Here is a 20,659-nt window from a genome sequence, read left to right as displayed (position 1 = left end):
AACTAAAATAATTTTATTTTCAAATTATGTTGTTTCGCATGATTAGAACATGACATTAATGCTTAACACCATGGGCAAACTCTATGAGCGCATCTTCTACGCCCGTCTCACAGATTACGTCGTGTTCCACAATCTCCTCCCTGACGAACCGTTCGGTTTTAGAGCCTATGAGTAGCTTCATGCGTTCAGCAAGTGCATCGTACGCCATCGTACGCCATCGTATGTCCCCGGCGCCCTCTTCTTCGATATGGCTTAGGCCTTCGACAAAGTCTAGCACAACGGCTTATTTTACAAGCTGTGCAATCTCGGCGTGCCTGATCGTTTCGTGCACATCATTCGAGACTTCTTGTCGAATTCGCCTAATTATGACGTACGCCAATGTCGCATTCGCAAACGTGAATCCCGCCCTCATCCACTGCCTGCAGGCTCTCCAAAATAGTCCCCGTGGTACTTGCGCAACGCAATCTTCATATAGATTTACGCTAATCTCCATATTTATTTACTCCCCACAATAGCCCAATTCATGAAACAGGCATCGAGGAAGTACTTCGACTGTGCTCCTCACCACCCTAACCCCCTCGTGGAGGCTGGATCCTATTACGTCTCCCTCAGGGAAAATCTCACCGCGTGCGTAGACTCCTCGGTCAAGGGAAGTCCTCAACGACCGTGACGACCCTATCACTCTCGCCACTTTGAAGACCAACCAGATCGTTAATTAGTCCAACACCTCACGTACCAACTGTCCTCGTCGGCGAGGTCGTAGAACCCAGCGCGTTAGCGCGTACACTAGTAGATTATCTACTGCAACACACCCTTCTGGCGGAAGAGATCCACGGCTGCTCCAACCTCTCGCGCTGCTTGTCGAACGCCAGTCGGCGCTCCTGCCACCGCACTGCCAGGGGCGTAGCTTCCTCCGCTTGTCGGAGGCCCGCGTCCATCTCCGCCAGGATGCATATTCATACCTGGCTTGTGCTCTTGTCTGTACCTACCTCACCCCGCATGCCGCACTACAAATTTAAAATAAGTTTATTCAAAATATCAGTATTACTCAGTACTGTTATTTACTAAGCTACTTTTGAAAACTTTTGCCCAAATAAAAAACAGAAACAACGAACAGAATACAGAAAGTTCTGAAAAATGTTGCTAACGTAATACTATTGTTAGCCATTTTTATCGTAAATCACCTATTATAAATTTAAAAGCGACTTCATACATTTCATAAACTTTGGTGTTTGTTAATCTATTTCATCATACGGAAACATTGTTATCAGTGACAACATAGGAACTCCGCAAAGCAATATCGAAATGTACGCGCAATCAACCATTATATATAATTGTTATTATATTAAAAAAGGATTTTTAACTTATTTTAACGCTTTAGTTAGTATTACAGTTAACCTGAATTTAATTTGTATTGTGCATAAATTACGGAACCTTTACTATTTCCCACCAATAATATAATATACAATTGCAAAGATCATGTATTGCATGTTTTTGAGCTATATCACCACCACATATGTCGTCAGGGCAACATTGTAAATATCACGGTATCGATCATTTCATGCGTTTATTTTTTTATTGAGCCTACTTTTAATAACAAGAGGAAAATTATCAAACCCCTACACACTTCAACAGATCAACGTTTACATCCCTAACTGCGTTCCGCTCTGCTTTTGTCAAAACACAGTGGTGAAGCCAACTCCTGCTAGCCTCAATATCGCTAAAGTGCGTAACCACAGACATATATCTAGATAGACGCCGCAAGTGTACGTACTTCACGTGCCCAAACTAAGTGAAATTCACTTACTTTGCCGCTGCTACATTTCAGAACGCGCTCGACTTTTATCGTAGATAAACACCAGTCGAAAATGCGAAAAATGCATATTTGTGCCATTATAAACTGCAAAAGCACCATAACTGTGGGTAAGCGGGTAAACAGGTACGTTTCCTTCCATGGGCAACTGATTTTGTAATCAGAAGATGCATAATTTATTTTAAAAACAATTATTTTGGTTTTGTATGAATTTCGAGAAAACAAATATGCTACAGAGTGTATGCTTCATGTTCGTAATCCATTGCGGCTTTTACTTGGTGCGATATGTTTGTGATCCTTTGTTAATACACTATGAATATCGAACGAACGCACTTTTGTATAATGTATCCAGTTTCGTGGTACGGCCGCTTGCCGCTTGTACACACGCCAGCACATTAAGCTACACATTGACGTATCTTGTTCCGTTGCACTGGAGGCGATTTTCGAACAAAAATGTGTAGTCTGATGTGCCGTTGTCCGTACATTTCTTTGGCCAAATTTAACATTTAGTGATGTGTACGTTAGGCAACACTGTTCTCAATTGTGATCGATTTTGAAAACAAAGGGACGAAAATTATTATGACCTTAGCAATATTATAAAAATATTCCATAACTCTTTTGTTATAACGTTTAGTTTTTTTTTTCAGTTTTGTAGTGTCTATTATCGGAAATATCTGTAATTTCGATAATTTTTGTAGCACGTTGCCTCGAATGTCCGAATATGCTGAGCTAATAATTACATACATCGCCGGTTATGTAGTACGAGTAATACAAAAAAATATATAATGCAAAGAATTAACAGTGAGCGGTCTTTACAAAAACCTGGAGTTGGTCATACGTATGAGTTCGTTGCTTTCGAAGACGAAGGTGGTCTAGTTTACTACCTATATCATCTAAGATGCTATCCAAATATGCAGTGTAGCAGAGTTAGACATAATAAACAAATCACAAAAATTTCACACGAGGCCGTCATTAAGTAAACCTCTTTTGATTAATAAGATTTTACCATATTTTGTCAGCAGTAACATTTTCATTTGTCTTGTCGTTCATCAATTTGATCAATTACCAACAGAAAACCATCTAGTAAAATTGATTAAGGCAGTCGGAAGTTCATATATTGACGTGCGTATTCATTATTTAAGGTAGTCGATAAGATCTTCTGTTACAAAAAGATGTTATATAATAAGCTCATTTTATTGGAAGGACAATAATTTTAATATTTGAAGTCGATTAAAAATTAAAGTCTTAATTTTTTAAGTAATCAACATTTTTTTAAAAACAAGTAAAATAAAGGACTTTACTATCTTATTCTATTATTTTTGTACTATATTAATATTAAGACTACTTGTAATCAACAAATACTTGAACAAAAATTATTCTATTTAGAATCGATTAATTGAATAGAGTACGCGTATTTACCCGTATTACGTTCAATCAATCGATTTAGAGCGAGCGGAAGGAGGTTTCCATCACTAAATACTTCTTGTGACGTCATAGTAGGTACAAAAAATGTTGCACGCTTGGTTTTCATACAAATTGCTGTACTTGCGGCGTCTATCTAGATATATGTCTATGTGCGTAACAGTAGGTACTGGAGTGAAATCCAATCTCCTCGTCCACCTCTCTCTCGCACTCGTCGCCTCGATGATCTGCACTTACTAACCAATTTCGAACAATAACTAAATATAAAGTAGTATATGAAGTTTTGCGGGATCTATTGTGAATTATTTTATGGGAAATAATATTTTGTATTTCATCATCGTCGTTGTACCACTCCACACAAAATACTTTTTTTTTTGCTAAGTGCGAGCGTGTACTCGTACTGTATTATCACGAACGCTACGCCGACCTCACCAATGAGGCTGAACATCTGCTTCGCTTGATATGAGTTTATTACTTATTTTACCTGTTGTTCTTAACGTGCGTTATCAAATAAATTTACGAAGTTTTCTTAGGTATTAATTCCACTTGGTTTTCTCGACACAGTAGTTGAACAAATATTGTTCCACTCGTCGCTCTGACGACGTTGATTATGTTGTTTAAACTGCGAACGTGAAAGTAATAAAATTAGGTAGTATGTGTATCAATGACGGCACTGGTCCTCGAGTCACGAGATTCTTTTCGTTTTATCATTTAAGCAAATTACGAACACGTGGAAGCGTGTTTACGATGCAACTTTTAACCGACGCACACTGGGGCCCGTCCACGCAAGGTAACGCTCAAAAGTCGATTTTCAATATTGAAAAAAATATATACATTAGCGTAGGCGTAATAAACTATCACGTCACGTAAAGTCGTCAGTGTAAAGAGCAACAACATTGAGCTGATGCAGTTCACAACTGACAGTAGTTAGCGCCTCTGTATTTTTACACGTGATGTGGTACTTTGTTATGACTACGCTGATACATATATTTTATTAAATACCCACATTTGGAAATTTTAATTTTGAACATTACGTTGTATGGACGGGCCCCGGTGTGCGACGGCAGACGGCAGTGCACTTGTATTATTAGCGAGTTGCTGCGTGTTGAACCACGCGGGCATCCGCGATGCGCGTGCGCCCACGATGCGCTTTCCATCCTGTGACCTCGCGGGTACAAACACACACAGTAGGTACACCAGCGTGCCCGCACATGGTGCAAGTAATAATTAACCTTAGAATAATAACGCATAGAATGATAGTTTCATATCAAACGAACTGTCACAATTGAGGCAAAAATCAAATTCATATAGGCGTAAGCAACTTGTATCTACGCTCGTCGGCACGCACACAAATATACAAATAATGATGCCATGGAACAACATTTCCCTCAAAAGTGGGGAAATTGTATTTTGCTTAACTCATCATTAAGTTAAAGGTGCCTACAGATTTGCCCGACATTTTCGATTAGGTGCCTACAGATATGCTCGGTTTTGTCGATCGACAATGTCAAGTGACAAGAATGTTCAAAAATTTATTTTTGGTAATGCTTATGGAAATGGCATTTATATCTGAATACACGATGGCGGACACGACTATTCAAATAAATGCAGTATGGGAATCATTTTCGAGGTATTCGAGGTGCTCATTACGAATATGGCACTCATTTCTAAATCCAAGATGGAGGGCACGATTTTTCGAATAATGGCAAGTTGGGTATCGTTTTCAAGGTATTTGGGGGTGCTCATTACAAATATAGCATTTATTTCTAAATCCAAGATGTCGGACACGAGTTTTCAAATAAATGCAATATGGGTATCATTTTCGAGGTATTTGGGGATGCTCAATGTGAATATGGCACTATTTTTAAATCCATGATGGCGCGTACGATTTTTCGAATAATGGCAAGTTGGGTATCGTTTTCAAGGTATTTGGGGGTGCTCATTAGGAATATTGATTTTATTTTAACTGTCGTGCCTGCCATCTTGAATTTAGAAATAAGTGCCATATTCGTAATGAGCATCCCCAAATACATCGAAAAGGATACCCATATTGCATTTTTTTGAAAAATCGTGTCCGCCATCTTGGATTTAGAAATAAGTGCTATATTCGTAATGAGCACCCCCAAATACCTCGGAAACGATACCCAGAATCAAAATCATATCAAAATAATCTTTATTTGATAGGTAAGCATAATTACACTTGAAATCGTCACATTGGTTAAACTCTACCGTTCATTTGTAAGGCAGATTCCTCCGAGAAGTATGAGCAAGAAACTCTAGGGGTTGCTCTTTCTAAACAATATGTGTACGCATTCAACTTGCAGAAATGGAGGTGCAATGCACACTTACATTAAAATTAAAAAAAATCTGCAGCCATCGCGATATTGCCTATTCTCAAAAAATTATGTAATGTAATTATTTTGAAACAGAATAGCAAAATTGGGAGAAAGAAATCCGTTACTTTGCAACATTTTCGTGTCTTGTTGCAACGAAATTAATTTTCGGTTTTAATAAGTCAATGGTTTTAATGAATATTTATATAAAAATACAAGTTGAAACGCGTTACTTCCTTGTGGAATGTGATGTTAGTATCTATTTTATGTTTGTCTGACGTATTTTTACACTCATTTACCGCACATTTCGTCATTTTTAGCTAAAATTCTGGAGCTGTTCGCGGTGCAAGTTGACCTTGAGCACTGATGGCCCGCCCGCTCGTGTAGGCCCATTGGGAACGCTTCAATTTGCCTCACTTAACGTGTGTGGGCTAGGTTTCTATGCGTTATTATTCTAAGTAATTAACCATCAAGTGGAGGATTTTTTTCTCATAGTTAACACCAGAAACAGTCCATGACGGATAGTTCTCGTTGAACGTCAGCAGGCAATCGATTGTGGTGCGCGAGTATCGATCAGCTATACAACTACTTAGGGCAGACGCCTCGCGGGAACAATGTCGCGGCCTTGAACCTCCCTTCCGTCGCGTACGGAGGTACGTGGAAGGGGACGGGCGACGACGGGCGTTGCAGCACGCCCCGCCCGCGGGCGAGCGCGGCCTTTGATAGCGAAATGCTTGTCTTATTCTTGTTGAAACCGAAACTTACTATACTATATTATACTACAGTGTATTGTATACTACAGTGTCTGTAAAATCTTACACACGCGACACCAACACCAGCGCTGACGTAGAGCAAATATACGCGTCGCCGCCCAGTCGTAATCCGACTAAGACGTGTTGTTGCGTCACTGAACATCGTCATATAAATAGGTGTGTTCAATATTCATTCGGACTTTATATATATGAAAAATTATTCAGCATAAATACATACGTGCCGGATTCACTGCAAATTGCCTGTCAGCCAACAATTATTTGGAAATTGGCTGAGGAGTAACGATGTAATTCCGTCTATAGGACATGAGTAATAGGGTTAAAAGTAATGGACTTATGTAGCTTTAGTACAGTGAACAGGATGTATAATTTTCTCATTGTAAGGTGACCACTCAATTGCTAGAGTTCGTCGGTGGAGAATCTGAAAAGTTTTGAGTACATTACCTTAAGAATACATCGTTGCCTCCTTTTCACCTCCAAGAATTTAGTTTTACAAGCACCACCCCACACAACAATACAATAACTCAGTATGGATTGAACTAAGATGATATACAACTGATCCAGTAAGGTTTTGTCAGCAATGTGTCTGAGTGTTTTAAATAGCCAAATGAGCTTTCGTATTCTACTATTTACATAGTCAATATATGTGTACCATGAAAGACGCTGATCTAACATGATGCCAACATACCTGATGGATGCAACTCTCTGAATTTCTACACAATTACACTCTTCAGTAATATTTTTGTTACACGTGTGTATTTTAAGCGACAGGTTTGAGTACTTGTGTATTTAATAAAACACATGTAGTTCGTTTTATCGGTATTAAGCGTCAGTAGGTCACCTTTAAACCATCCAGCTATCCATCAAATACAATGATAGTGTCATCGGCGTAGGACAGGACGAGTCCGTGGTCAACAATGAGGTTTGTCAAACCGTTTATATAAGTGAGGAATAGCGTAGGGCCAAGCACGCTTCCTTGGGGCACCTCAAAAGTGATGTCTGTTTCCTCACTTATGTAATTACCAAGCCTGACTTGTTGAGTTCGACCAGTCAAGTAGCCACTTAGCAGTTTTAGAGAGTGTCCTCTTATTCGTATTCTTTCTAGCTTGAAATTTCACTAATTCCCGCCGTTTCGTGCAATGAAGACAGTTTTCTTTATTTATATAATTGGAAACCCTTAATTATCAAGCCAGTAATGTATATGAATAAAACCTTTTTCGTGTGGTAATTATTTCGAAACGAGTTTATATTGTTGGCAAAGTGAAGTGTAATTTGAGTAAATTTTGTCTATTAATTTCTGCATTTAGACTTGAACACCTTGTTTTGACTCAAAATTAGTGTACACACACGCCAGCACATCAAGCTACACATTGAAGTATCTTGTTCCGTTGCACTGGAGACGATTTTCGAATAAAAATGTGTAGTCTGATGCGCCGTTGTCCGGACATACAGGCTTTTTAGTTTTTAACATTTCAACGTGCACGATAGCATTCGACCTATAAAATTACGTCACCGTTGGTCACCCCGGAGAGACGGCTATAATTGTCTGCGCTGAGGTATACGCGCTTGCCGCCTACCGCGGCCACGTGTCAACGCGCTGACGTCACTTTCGTGCGCGTAACGCGTAAGTAATCAAAATAATGCGTAAATAATTTGAACATTTCGTATGGGAAATTATACAGCGACACTAGCGGTCCCAAGAAGAGGTAAAATTTTTTCAACAACAAAACAAATATTTTACAAGGCTGCGACTGCCGACACTAAACTCAATGTAGAAGTGCCGATTCAGGTACTTACTCGTATTTGTCTACAATTCTGTTATAACCGTAAATTTGATTTCAAACATCACATCATCATCAGCCTATCGCAATCTACTGTTGGACACCGGCGTTTCCCAACGTGCGCCATTTCCCCTGGTCCTCGACCAGCGACTCGGGACTGTACTTTGTGGCATTCTTTACGGGTGCGTACAAATCTGCCGAATACGCCTGTTTGCGTGCAGCGGCAGCGCATTCGCCAGAACTGTACGCCACGCACTTAGGAAGTGTTAACAGCGAATGAATTTCCAGATATGAAATGTTGCAGGCCGGTGCGCGGCATGTCAGCGGTGGTGGCGGGCGCGGGCCCGGCGCACGCGTGTTTCTTCGCCACCTACGAGCACGCCAAGCACTCGCTGCAGACGCTCACGCGGCACCGCCACGACCACCTCACACACGGTGTGTATATCTTAGGCGCCACCTAAATTCCATCTTTTTATATCTTTTTCTATTTTGACTCTGGCGATCGCCGCAAACTGAACGCGCCGCTGAAGTGGACAGTAATGGATTTTCATACTTACTTTGCTGGCCTTGGCCGGGAAGAATTGTCTCACGGTCCATAAATGACAAACATTCCCTGTTCGTTTCTTGAAAGTAATGCAAACATTTTTGAGCATCTTTGAGAAAATTATATTTTAATATTTAATTCAGTCAATATTTTGAAACATTTACAAAGCTATCTTACTTCTCACAATTTATTGACGGAAATTCCAGGTCGTAAAATTTCGATCAGCTGATCACTCACTAAACTAATCAGTGATCAATAACTATAGACACATGTTATATATACAAGGAGCGACATAGAGTTAAAACCACCAAATATTAAATAATTACTATTTCGCATTCCGGATTTCCGGAAATGGTTTTGCTTTATCGTAGGACAAAACTCATTCACAAAAGGCGCTCCCAAGGACTCACACGCACTCGAAATGGAGAATGGTATTTTTTATAATGATTATCGTGACTTTAATTTCCCAAGTGTTAATTGTATCGAAAATCCGAAATGTACTAAAAAGTTTTTGAACGAAATAAACTCCTCTCTTTATTCTATTTAGATGAAGCCGTATAAATGCCGTACATGGCGCAATTAACGACCATTATAATATAATAATAGTAAGGTACGTTCGTAATAAATAAATTTGAACAGAATAAATATCAACGTGTTGTCCTTAGCGAATGGCTCGCTGACAGCCTTGTTGCTGTTCTGTCAATGTGACTGTCGATTATAGAGATGGGAAAAACTGCTTATTTTTTTAAACGTTTAAAAGGTATGCTTTTTTAGAAAAAGCGTGCTTTTTTAAACGCTTTTTCACTTAAATGCTTTTTAGTTTGAAGCTAACAAAATCGTTTAGAAAACGTTTAAGCGTATAGACTTTTACGTTAAAAGAGCTTGCAACATTGTGTTGATAGTGAAAAGCAAAAGTAGACCACTAAAGGTTTTAAGATAAGTAAGTTTTTTTTGTAAAAAACGAGTTATATTTTTATTTATGACATAGCATTTTTATATTAACATTTTGTTCATTGGCGTTTAAAAGCGATCAAAAACATAAGTTTTTTAACTTTGTAGTTGTTTAACCTTTGAAATGGAAAAAACTGCATATTTTTTAACGTTAAAACGTACGTCTAAAAAGTGTGCTTGTAAAAGCGCTTTTCACACGCTTTTTAATTTGATGCTTAAAAAGTCGTTTAGAAAAACGTTTAAGCGCATAGACTAACGCTTACGCTTAAAATGAAAAGCGTGCTTATGCGCTTATTTTAAAAAGCAGACTTTAAAGTGCTTTTCGTTTAAACGCCTACCTCTAGTCGATATGCGGGGCGCGTTGCGGTATCTAAAGCTCGGGGAGGGGCGGGGGGTGACCACACTCGTTACTTTTTTATTTTCTTCTCTTTGGTAAAAGGTCAGTTATCTTCAGCATTTTTTTTACATGGCGCCATTTGAGTTACTTTAAAGTTGAATTTCGACTTCCCAGTTTTGTCCTACGATGCAGTAAAGCTATTCCGGATATCCGGAATTCGAAAAAAGTAATGAATGAATATAAGGTGATTTTAACAACTCTGCGTCGCTCCGTACATGTCTAGACATGTATCTACATTATAATATGTGGAACACCTTTTTCCGACCATTGCTAATCACACACTGTACACAGAAAAAAAGGATTTCTACTAATAAGAAAGAGCAATTTCTCACAATATTTGCTAATTCTGAAAAAATATTTATTAAAAGTAATAAAATATTGTCATTACAAAAATACGGCTTGTCTTTTTCTAATACAAATTTACTCTTAACTTTATTCTAACTTTGAGACAAATACGTTCACTTCAAAATTTTATTTCATTTCTAATCAATTCATTGGACATTACTTACATCAAGAAATTTTTACCTCTTACATCAAATTTAAATAATCTTAAATGAATTCAAAATTTCTTGGGTGTATTTTAAGAAAATATATTCTTAAACAAAAAAAGAAGATGTTTTCTATTCAGATTAATATTCTAAATTCTAGAGTATATTCTTAAAGCAACATTTCGTTGCGTTTTCATTGGCATTAGTTGTACTCTGAAACGCGCTATCGTTTTGTTAACTTCAATAGTATAAAGTCATCTCATATATTTGGAATTGTTAGTGTATTCTGCCGCTGTAGCATGTATACGGCACTGAATGGTCCTCAAATATTTGAGAAGATTCCGTCCTATTTCTGCTACTTTAAGGTGTGACACTGAACCGTGTGCTTTCACGCTAGTGAGACATACTGTTGGGTCCATAACCCTGTAAATTTACCCTTTTTGATATTAGAAAACACAAATCTTCAGTCAAATAATTAAGTACCTCTCAATTTTTCATTCTTTTTTTTTCAAATCAAAATCGGACATTTCTAATAACAAATAAATATTTTGTTGAATCTAGAGTGGCTTTGTGAGTTGAAGTAAATTAATTTGCTCTTGGATTAAATATTTCTGTCTTGTAACGAAAATACACTTTTGAGACGTTTTTTTACTATTATCAAGTAATTATTCTCTAGCGTCTATAGGGAGAGGATCGTTTTGTTGGATTTAATAAATTTGTCTTCATAAAAAGAATTTTGTCTTTTTCTAAGTAATCTGTTTTTACCGTGTACAGTTCAGGCGTCATTGACTAGCGATTGCCTACAATACTAATGAATGAAATTATCTGTCGATCTCTTTCTTTCACACGCACCGAGCGCGGCAATCGACATGAATATTCATTCTTATCACAGTAATTTTTAAAGCGTATTAGATCCGATTTGAATTTTAACGGATTATGTAGCACCGAGACCAATGCATTGAAAAATATTTGCAATTTCTTAAACGCTTTTCCCTGAATGCATGTCGCATAGTGTGCGACACAACTGCCTTCGCGGCCGAACGGTTACCCTGCTGGACTGCCACACAGAGGTCCCAGGTTCGATTCCCGGGCCGGGAAAAATATTTGTATGGCCTAGATTTATTTCTCTCGTGAGTTTGGGTGTAATGTGTGGTTGTCAACATATGTGTGTGTCCATGGCACCCGCGATACAGAGCGCCGGTGCTGTTGTACGATATGTATTATTACTGTGATGACTGTGAGACCTCGGACCACCCAGGTTCAATTCTCGGTAGACCCATTTGTGATATGAACTTTTCAGTACTGGTTCTGGTCTGGGTGTCCCGGATTGAGTTCCGTTGCTCTGGTACACATACAGGAATTCTCTAGATTGAGACTAGGCATTTGGTTCAATTCTTGTTTATTAAGTAAGGTTAAATATGAATAACAAAATGTCTGATATGAATTTTAAATTTTTCGCGATTTAATTTGGTGGATGGAACTGCAAGGGGATGCTCATGTTCTTACATAAAGGACGCTGTGGTACGCGGTTCTCTAGTAACGTATAAACAAAGAGAAGAAAGAACTTGAAACATCACCAGCCCTGAAATCATGCATATATGGCTAGCTTGACAATTGTGTACATTTTCTTAGCTTCCTCGAATAAAGGAGAAGTGACCTGAGACGACTGTCCAGTGAAGTCTCTTCAAGCTCTACACTTTGGGAAATTAACTCATGCAGTATGAATCGTGAGCTCGGAGCAAAGGGCGCGATGTAATCTTATTTACTTGTGAACGTATCTCTGTGCAGTAAACTTGTGATTTTGTGCGGCGTGTGAATCCGGTGGTACCCAATACCGACGTTTGTGGAAGCAAGGTGGAGCGGTTTAGGCTTACAAGCCACTTCTGTCGGTGGCAAATGTCATGCCAATTTTATGTATTTATTCTACTTGCCTCTGTGCCCAATGTTGCATCTTTGCAAGTTCGATGGCTGTAATGACGAATAGCCGCGATGTCGACCGGCGTGGATGTTGACAAAGCGTTGTTGTGTTGCAGGTTTCTCCGGTTGTCTCGCGTCGCTCGTGCACGACGCCGTCTCCAACCCCGCTGAAGGTGAGGCTCGACAACTATATTTTAGTAGAGAACAAGGTTACATGACATCGTTCAATTGATTAAACACTACTCATTCGTAAGGCAGATCCCCTGCTAAAATAAGAAACGAATGAAAAAATAATCATTGTTTTCTTTCAAAAAATATTTGAAATGCGTCTGAACTCGACCCCTGTCGATAAGACGCTTCGCATTTTCAGCCAGATTAACAAAATAGTTATTTGTTATGCGGCTGCAAAGTTGTGGTTTGACGCGAGTGCTTGTATTGAAACCTGAGCAAGCCTAAGCCGAGGAGGCTAAGACTTAAAAAATAGATTTCTGAGCGTAGCGAGAGCGAGGGTTTCAAGACACGAAACGCGAAACAACTTTGCTGCCGAGCGAAACACACAAATTTTCACCTCACTAGCGAGGAAAATAATAGATGAAACAAAAACAGTAGAACTATAAAATATTAGTTTTTTTTAACTAAAAGAAAAGTTTAACTTCGGATGCGTTCTGAATTTACACGTCATCAATTTTTATTCTTGCTTGTACTTTTATTTTCTATGATTAAGTGATTATTGAAATTATTTTAATTAAAATGATTTCATAAACAATTAGTTATCATTGTCAATTTAATATAAACAATAATGAGAATAAAATATAATAAAATATATCAACGGATTTATATTACATAAATAAGTAATGTACGACAAATTGCGTAGTCGAACGTGTAATTTTTTTTTTTTCATCGAAATGAAAAGTTAGGAGTATCACAGTCCAACGTCAAGTTCGAATTTCAAAAACCTATTCCACGCTAGCGCGCAAGAAACGCTTTTGCGCACAGTTTTCTAATGAGAGAAAAAGCCTTTCCGAGCAAGGGAAGTGAAAGAAATTGTTTGCTCCATGAAGTCAGGAAATTCGCCTCGACATTAATAAATTCGTTATAGACGCATGATAAATTAGAAGCAATGCAAGCAGCAGTAGAATTAATTTCAATTTTATACGATTTGTTATCGATGTAAAACATTTAAAAATGTTGTTGGATGAACTTATTTAAGTATTACATTAGAACATTTAAGTATATGTAAAGCTAAAAATAACTCCAATATTTTCTTTAAGGAAGGATTCGACTGTGGTATATGAATTTACCGACTAAAAAAAAAGTGAAATGAAAATCTTTTCGAATGCTTTGGCAACAACAAAGAGCGATGCTAGCCCAGTGTTCAAGCGATCCCTTCCCAATTAGAGAACAACGGATTCGAATACTTGTGGCGGCATGTACCTGCGACTTTAACTAAGCTACTTAATTTTTTTAAAGTTTGGTGTCAATGACTCTAGCTCATTGTGAAAGAAAACATTGTGCTGAAAGCTGCGCGTCGATAAACGTTCACAACCTTGGAAAACGTGTGAAGTCTTCAACCTACATCGAACGAGCGTGGCGGGGTATGGCCTAAACCCTTTCCTCAAAGGAGATGCACACCCGGCAGTGGGGTTAATGAGGGGTGGAGAGATCTTAAATCAATCCATGAATCAGTTAACCTACCCTATAAGCGGCTGAGGCCGTGGCGTGCACCGCACGTAGGATGTTAGTTTTGAGAACGCGAGGACAAAACCGCCTGCGCCACCGGCGATGTTTGGTGCTCACTTGTAAATGTAATAATAATGGGAAGTTAGGTTAGTGGGTAAATGAGTGAAACAGACGAGAGGGTGTAGCGCAGGCGGCGATGTGTCAGATCAACTGCAACCTGGCGTCGCCGGCGGCGAACTCGCTTCTATTTCTTTCATTTGTTTTTCCGCGACGAGTGTCAACCTTTCGCTGAGTATAAACCAGCGTATTCGTATGTTCCACGAACTTGACGAAGTGAGGAGACGTCTACTGTGTGGAGACTTAGGTAATTTTACTGCCGCGGTGCCAGTCTCAATCTCGAATAACCGTGGCCTTGCCATTTGCCTTCGATCTGGTCGCTTGCGGTATTCGTAAATAATACGTGTGCATGTTAATAGCCATGTGGAATTGTCGATGAATACGATGAGCAGTTGTGTAATCTAAACGTACACAATGTGCGTAATAATAGATATTTACATAAATTTATAGGTACTTATTTTGTAGATAATTAAAGGAATACGCTGTAGGAGATGTCTCGCGGTGCGCGGCGTTATCGCGGCGGCGCTGTCGCCCCTGACACCGCGATAACACCGCCGCCGCCGCACACTTTCGACACTACAAACGCGAGTGCTCGACGAAACGAGAATAATTAAGGCGAGGCGTATTGTGATTGCAGTGGTGAAGCAGCGGTTACAGATGCTACACTCGCCGTACCGCGGCGTGTGGGAATGCGCACGCGGCGTGTACCGCGCCGAGGGGCTGCGCGCGTTCTACCGCTCGTACAGCACGCAGGTGGCCATGAACGTGCCGTTCCAGGCCGTGCACTTCGTGGCCTACGAGTGGGCGCAGACGAAGCTCAACCCCGCGAGGCGCTACTCGCCCGCCGCCCACGCGCTGGCCGGCGCCGCCGCGGGCGCGCTGGCCGCCGCCGCCACCACGCCGCTGGACGTCTGCAAGACCGTGCTCAACACGCAGGTGGGTCCACTCGAGGAAAAACTCCTTCGTCGTTTCCAACGCTTTGGAATATGAAAGAGAAGTAGCAAATCTGACCTGTTCAGTATAATTTCAACTTTACTCTGTTGGCATATCGTCGAAAGTTCACTACGTATTATTGCAAGTTACGACGTTTTGATATTTCAATTACTGTGCTGCCACCTAGCGGTCAGTAACCAACCATATCGAACGATTATCGACTAGGAGTAGTGTGAAAAATTCGAGATGTTTGCTTAGTTCTCCAAAAAAGAAACGACCGTACTGCAGCCGCATAAAGCTTACTTTCATTTCTTGTAACAAAAAAATTACAACGAAAAACGAAAAAAAAATACAAAAATTACAAAAAAAATAAACAGAAAATTGAAACTTTATTAAAATAATAAAATAAAATAAAACTTAACGACGACATGAAACACAACGATGCGATACAGGTGCGACTGTCATTATTGCACTCCAAAGTAGCAAAATCAGGCATTTTTCTACGATTTTCGAGGTTTTGCGCGAGATAATTAACACGACTATAACGTTCAAAGCAAAAATGGTGGACTTTGTTTGTGATATGAAGTGACGGGACGAACAAGTTGTGCGCCTGTTGGTAAGTGACACGCCTGTTCGTAACAATCGCAGTGCCACTGAGGGCGCCACTGCGTAGCGTCAAACAGTACTCTGTATTATGTTATGTTTATTAGTAGCTAAATATATTAAACAAAAGCTGTCTGATCGTGTTATGTTGTGCGTGTTAAGTGAAGGTGGCGCACTGCGTGGAGAAAAAAACAAATATTCGTCAAAAACATTGGCGGCGGAGTGACAACAGCTTTGTCCAAAGTTACTGGCATGGTGATAATTTTAACGATATTTGAAATGTGAACGGCGATTTCCATTTCCTCATCAGCGTCAACATCAGAGTGTACAGAAAATAGATACGTTTTGTATCCTAAGATTGAGAAATTAATGATCTATCAGTATATTTTAATTTTTTTTAATAAGCGCCATCTATGGTCGAGTAGCATTATCTGAAGCATCGTGATATTTTTGGTACGCCGATATAGTTGCTGCTACTAGGCAAAAGAGCGCGCTACCTCCTACTTGCTGTATTGTTAAATTATATCTGTAAACTCTGCATTAGAGAAATAAAAAACATCATTTATTCCATTAAATATTAAAATTGAATTCATTTAAAAAGTAAATTAATTACATAATTATGTCAATCCGCAAGGTAGGCTTCGTCAGGAGACCGAGTTAGAGAAATGAGCAGGATGCACCAAACCATTACCGAAAAAGAAGGAATATATGAGAGATTGCCAAAGCTCAATGCCACGATCAAAGCTCAATTTTATAGTAAATAAAATTGAATTCTTGGAGAGCAAACTGAATGAGACCCATAAGTGAAGAGTATCAGAAAAGGAAGAGACCACCTTACAGTTATGGATCGTAAACGACGTCGAGACGCGGACTTTCCTGAAGTAAGGAACGAGAACTCAGTTCACGCCATTTTTGCCACAGCAAGGAAACTAGGTGTGCAACTCGAAGACCGCGATGTGGTGTCTGCAGAGAGTGCGGGCGTGGCGCGGGCTCTTTTGGACGGCGAGGAGACGCCGAGACCGCGTCCACTCGGTTGGCTCGGCGTCATACGCGTGATTGCTGCTGACGGATCGAGGCTGCACGAGTACACACACCTACGGCGTAAATTATCGCCTCCCCACGAAGGGCGCTGGGCAGGCACCGCGAGGATCTTTTACATCAATGAGCTATTCCAGGAAGCGCGCGAAGTTGCCGGCCGCATGAACTGGAAATTTGAGACGCGCGGCGGCAGAATTTACGCACGCCGAGAGCACGGGAAGGAACGTCACAGAATACAATTCGAGAGATGTCAACAAGGTTTTGAAAATGACCGCGTTTGATCTTCGCCTAAAGCTATTTTTGTGCATTTACAGATTTTTCTTTTCTTTAATATTTCTGTGTTACAGTTTGTACATTAATTCAGGTTCTTGTTGTGTTTTAACGGTTTTATTGTGTTTTATTTCTAAGAATGCACATTCTCATGATACTCAAACTGATTTCGAATTTCTGGATATATTTAATTGTTTTTATTTTTTTATTACGTATTTATGTAGTGTTTTAACGTTGTATGCATGTAGCTATATTTATCTCACGAATAACTGGAAAATGTGGTAGTGTTTTTGGCGTGATTTAATGAATAAACATATTGAAACATCAGATTACAAAACATAGGCAGATGGAGCATAGGCAACAAACGATGTGAAGCCGCTTTTCATTTATTGTGTGCGTGACAACCAAGAGGGGCGTTGAAGGGACACGCGCGTTTGTGTGCGTTTAAGATTGCCAGATGCAGCAAAAAAACTCCCGCAATTTTCTGTTGCTTTCCATAATACTCATGTCACAAACTGGAAATGTTATTTTACAATATGGTACTTAAGTGGTATTAGGATATCAAACGAATTGTATGCAGTATAAGTTAATATGTAATTGTTATAATTTGATTTATATCACACAAAGGAAAAAATATTTTATTAAGATATTTTAAAATTGTAATTGTAGCCGTGGTAGCCTAATGGTTTGACCTACTGCCTCTCAGGCAGAGAGTTCGTGGATTCGAGTCCGTGGGTTCGAGTCCGTGCTCGCACCTTTGAGATTCTCGGAATTTATGTGCGAAATTTAATTTGAAATTTGTCATGAGCTTTTCGGTGAAGGAAAACGTGATGAAACCTGCACGTCGAAGGAGGTTCACAACCCTCGGAAAACCCGCATTGGGCCAGCGTGGCGGACTATGGCCTAAACCCTCGTCTGAAGGGAGACCCGTGCCCAGCAGTGTGACGTATAAATGGGTTGATGATGAAGATATTTTAAGATTGAAAAACTTTGATAATTCAAAATATTTATTACAGTCACAGTTACACAATATCTTAATAACCTTTAGTTTCGCGTCTACATATACATACATCGAGCATTCGTTTCTGATTTCGATACAAAAGTGCAATGGCACTATCAAATACTTTTCTGTTATTTTTTTTATTAAATTAACTTACTTTTTTAATCAATTCCATAGCATTATTGAATCATCTTCTAATTAGACAAAAATTGTTTGGTTCCCAATGAAACTCTTTAGCCTAGAGGCCTATGAAGCCTTTAACCTGTGAAGTTATGTAATACACTATAATTTGTTTTTATTGACACGTTTTCTTTCAAAATCATTCTGTTTATGACATGTGCACACAACAATGAAAGTTCTCTGTATCTACATGTATATGGCTACATTTTCTTTTGTGTACATTATGGCTATTAGACATTGGTTTGAGAATAATTTAGGTAAATCTGAGTTACTTATAAAACAATTTTGGACCGCTGTAAATGGACCAGCCTGTATGTATATGCATGCATTGTTTAATTTCTGTATAAAAGTATAAATTAATCGATGCTCCTATCACCCATGCATATTTATCTAATTTAAGGAAAGTAATTTTGATATAAACTGGCAACACATACGAATTTATGTCGAGGTTTTGTGTTCCGAGCGAATCTCAAAAAATATTTGGTAAATAAATTACAAAACAGTTAAATAATCAATAGTTCCCTTTGAAAAGATATCCATCTAATTTTTTTTGTTTTTGGGAACAACTTTTACAGTGTTTAAAGATACAAGATAGCATTTTTAAACATTAAATAACTAATCACTCGTGACGTGCAAACAATGCGACTCTTTGCTTACTACTGACGCGATTTTGTAATTTGTATTTGCTTTAGAATTTGTATTTGCTTTGGTGGCTTCACTTTTGTGTTCAGCGCGCTCCATTTGCCTGTTTTGTAATCTGAGATTGAAACGTATAAACAGTAGTGTAAACTTTTATTCTAAACCGGATTTTATGTGTTATTCATTTAGAGTATTAATCTATGCGTTTGTGTGTGATTATAATGTTTTCAAATCCATTTTGCTGGTTTATTTTATTCGTATAATTTTTCAGTGTTTGTGTGGCAATAGAATTATTTGCTCTTTTAACGTTTTACTTAGAGTGTACGGTGTGGTCAACTTGTGGAAATCATGTATATTCAATGGGTCATTATCAAACAGTGCCGGGCTCTATGTGCGGGCAACTGATAATGCGCGTTAACAATTAAGTATTACAACAATTACGTCAGTACAAATCCCATAGCAAAATGAAAAATGTAAATGTTGGCCTCTTTACAAAACAGAATGAATGTCTTATATCAAATGGACGATATCCTGATAACTTTGATATTCTTGCATGCTGTGCTCCTAAAATGCCTGGTTTCCGTTCTCTACATTCCCCTCGCAAACTTGTCGACGGCAGGACGGCGCGGTAGGATTCTATATTACGTCGCTTAAATGTTCGTAAATGCAGCAATTATCCTATAGCAATCACATCGAACAAATGTGGATCATGTTGACTTTGAATTGGTTACACCTTATTATAGGAACTGCACATTCATATGAATATGAACTGCATATAAACCTCCATGGTCTAATATTGACGAGTTTCCACACGCACTTACGGACACTATTTACATCTTTCTCGCAGTAATATCGGCTCGTCGATCTTTTTTTTTGGACGTTGGACATTTCAATGTGTATATTTTGAATAGTGACGACCATAAAACAAAGCAACTAGTGTTTTTTATCGATTGCATTTGTTTTTTTTTTTAATATCAAGTGACGGGACGAGCAAGTATGGTAAGCTAAACATAATGGTAAACATGAATATTAGTAATTACATCGCGATGCCGACACATTTCACTAGTCGTAGTTCTACTCTGGTTGATTTGTTTTGCTCAGACACTCCACTTGCTAGTACTGTGATTGATCATGTCAAAGAACTCGGTGGTCATGCTCTTGTTTTTGGGGAATTAAAAATAAAAACGTAAGTTTGCAAACCAAAAACAGTCCTTGAAAGATATGGATGTCTCAATTCTATGAAACACTTTTGGACTGGAATTTCTTTTTGGATTTAGAGTCATGTGGATAAAAAGGTGATGTGGTTCGATCGGTTTCTTAATAATTTTTTTGATATAAATGGTTTTTCTTAAAGGGCGGCTAGATTTTTGACAGTTCATAGAGGCCATGTTTTCAGGGGTTGTGCTTTTGTCAAGTCTGTTGTTTATTAAGGCCCATTTAGATGGAGAGAGTTTCTCGTCTCGAAGATGCGATTATCGAAAGAATATAAAAAACTTTCCTCGTCTAAACATTCGCAATTATCGCTCTTCCACGTGAGCGATAATCGCCTCACCTTTGCATGTTGAACGTCTCCGTGTAAACAGAACTTGAAAGCAAAAATCGTATTTCGAGTTTTTGTGCCAGCCGTTTCTACCATGCGTGCAGTTCGCGAGGGTGTTTTGATTATCACTACTTTTCTAAGACAAGAATTAATGGAACGAGAGCGAAAAAAAATTTTTCAATAATGAGGAGTGAGTGAGTGAGTGGGGAGTGAGTGAGGAGTGTTTATTGCGAATTTACGAAT

General features: G+C 38.9%; 1 protein-coding gene across 1 annotated transcript in view; it reads left to right on the top strand.

Moving 5' to 3' along the window:
• Window positions 1-16,528, top strand: part of LOC113225549 (mitoferrin-1-like) — a 33,259-nt gene extending 16,731 nt beyond the window's left edge. The window contains exons 3-6 of the mRNA XM_026457877.1: window positions 8,424-8,554; window positions 12,533-12,589; window positions 14,851-15,149; window positions 16,388-16,528. Coding sequence (XP_026313662.1) covers window positions 8,424-8,554; window positions 12,533-12,589; window positions 14,851-15,149; window positions 16,388-16,513 — 613 coding nt within the window. The 3' untranslated portion in view covers window positions 16,514-16,528. The remainder of the gene's footprint in view (window positions 1-8,423; window positions 8,555-12,532; window positions 12,590-14,850; window positions 15,150-16,387) is intronic.
• Window positions 16,529-20,659: the final 4,131 nt, after the last annotated feature.

The sequence above is a fragment of the Hyposmocoma kahamanoa genome, unplaced genomic scaffold (assembly GCF_003589595.1).
Source record: "Hyposmocoma kahamanoa isolate Upper Pololo Valley unplaced genomic scaffold, ASM358959v1 166, whole genome shotgun sequence".
NCBI lineage: Eukaryota > Metazoa > Arthropoda > Insecta > Lepidoptera > Cosmopterigidae > Hyposmocoma > Hyposmocoma kahamanoa.
This window is presented reverse-complemented; position numbering and strand designations above follow the sequence as displayed.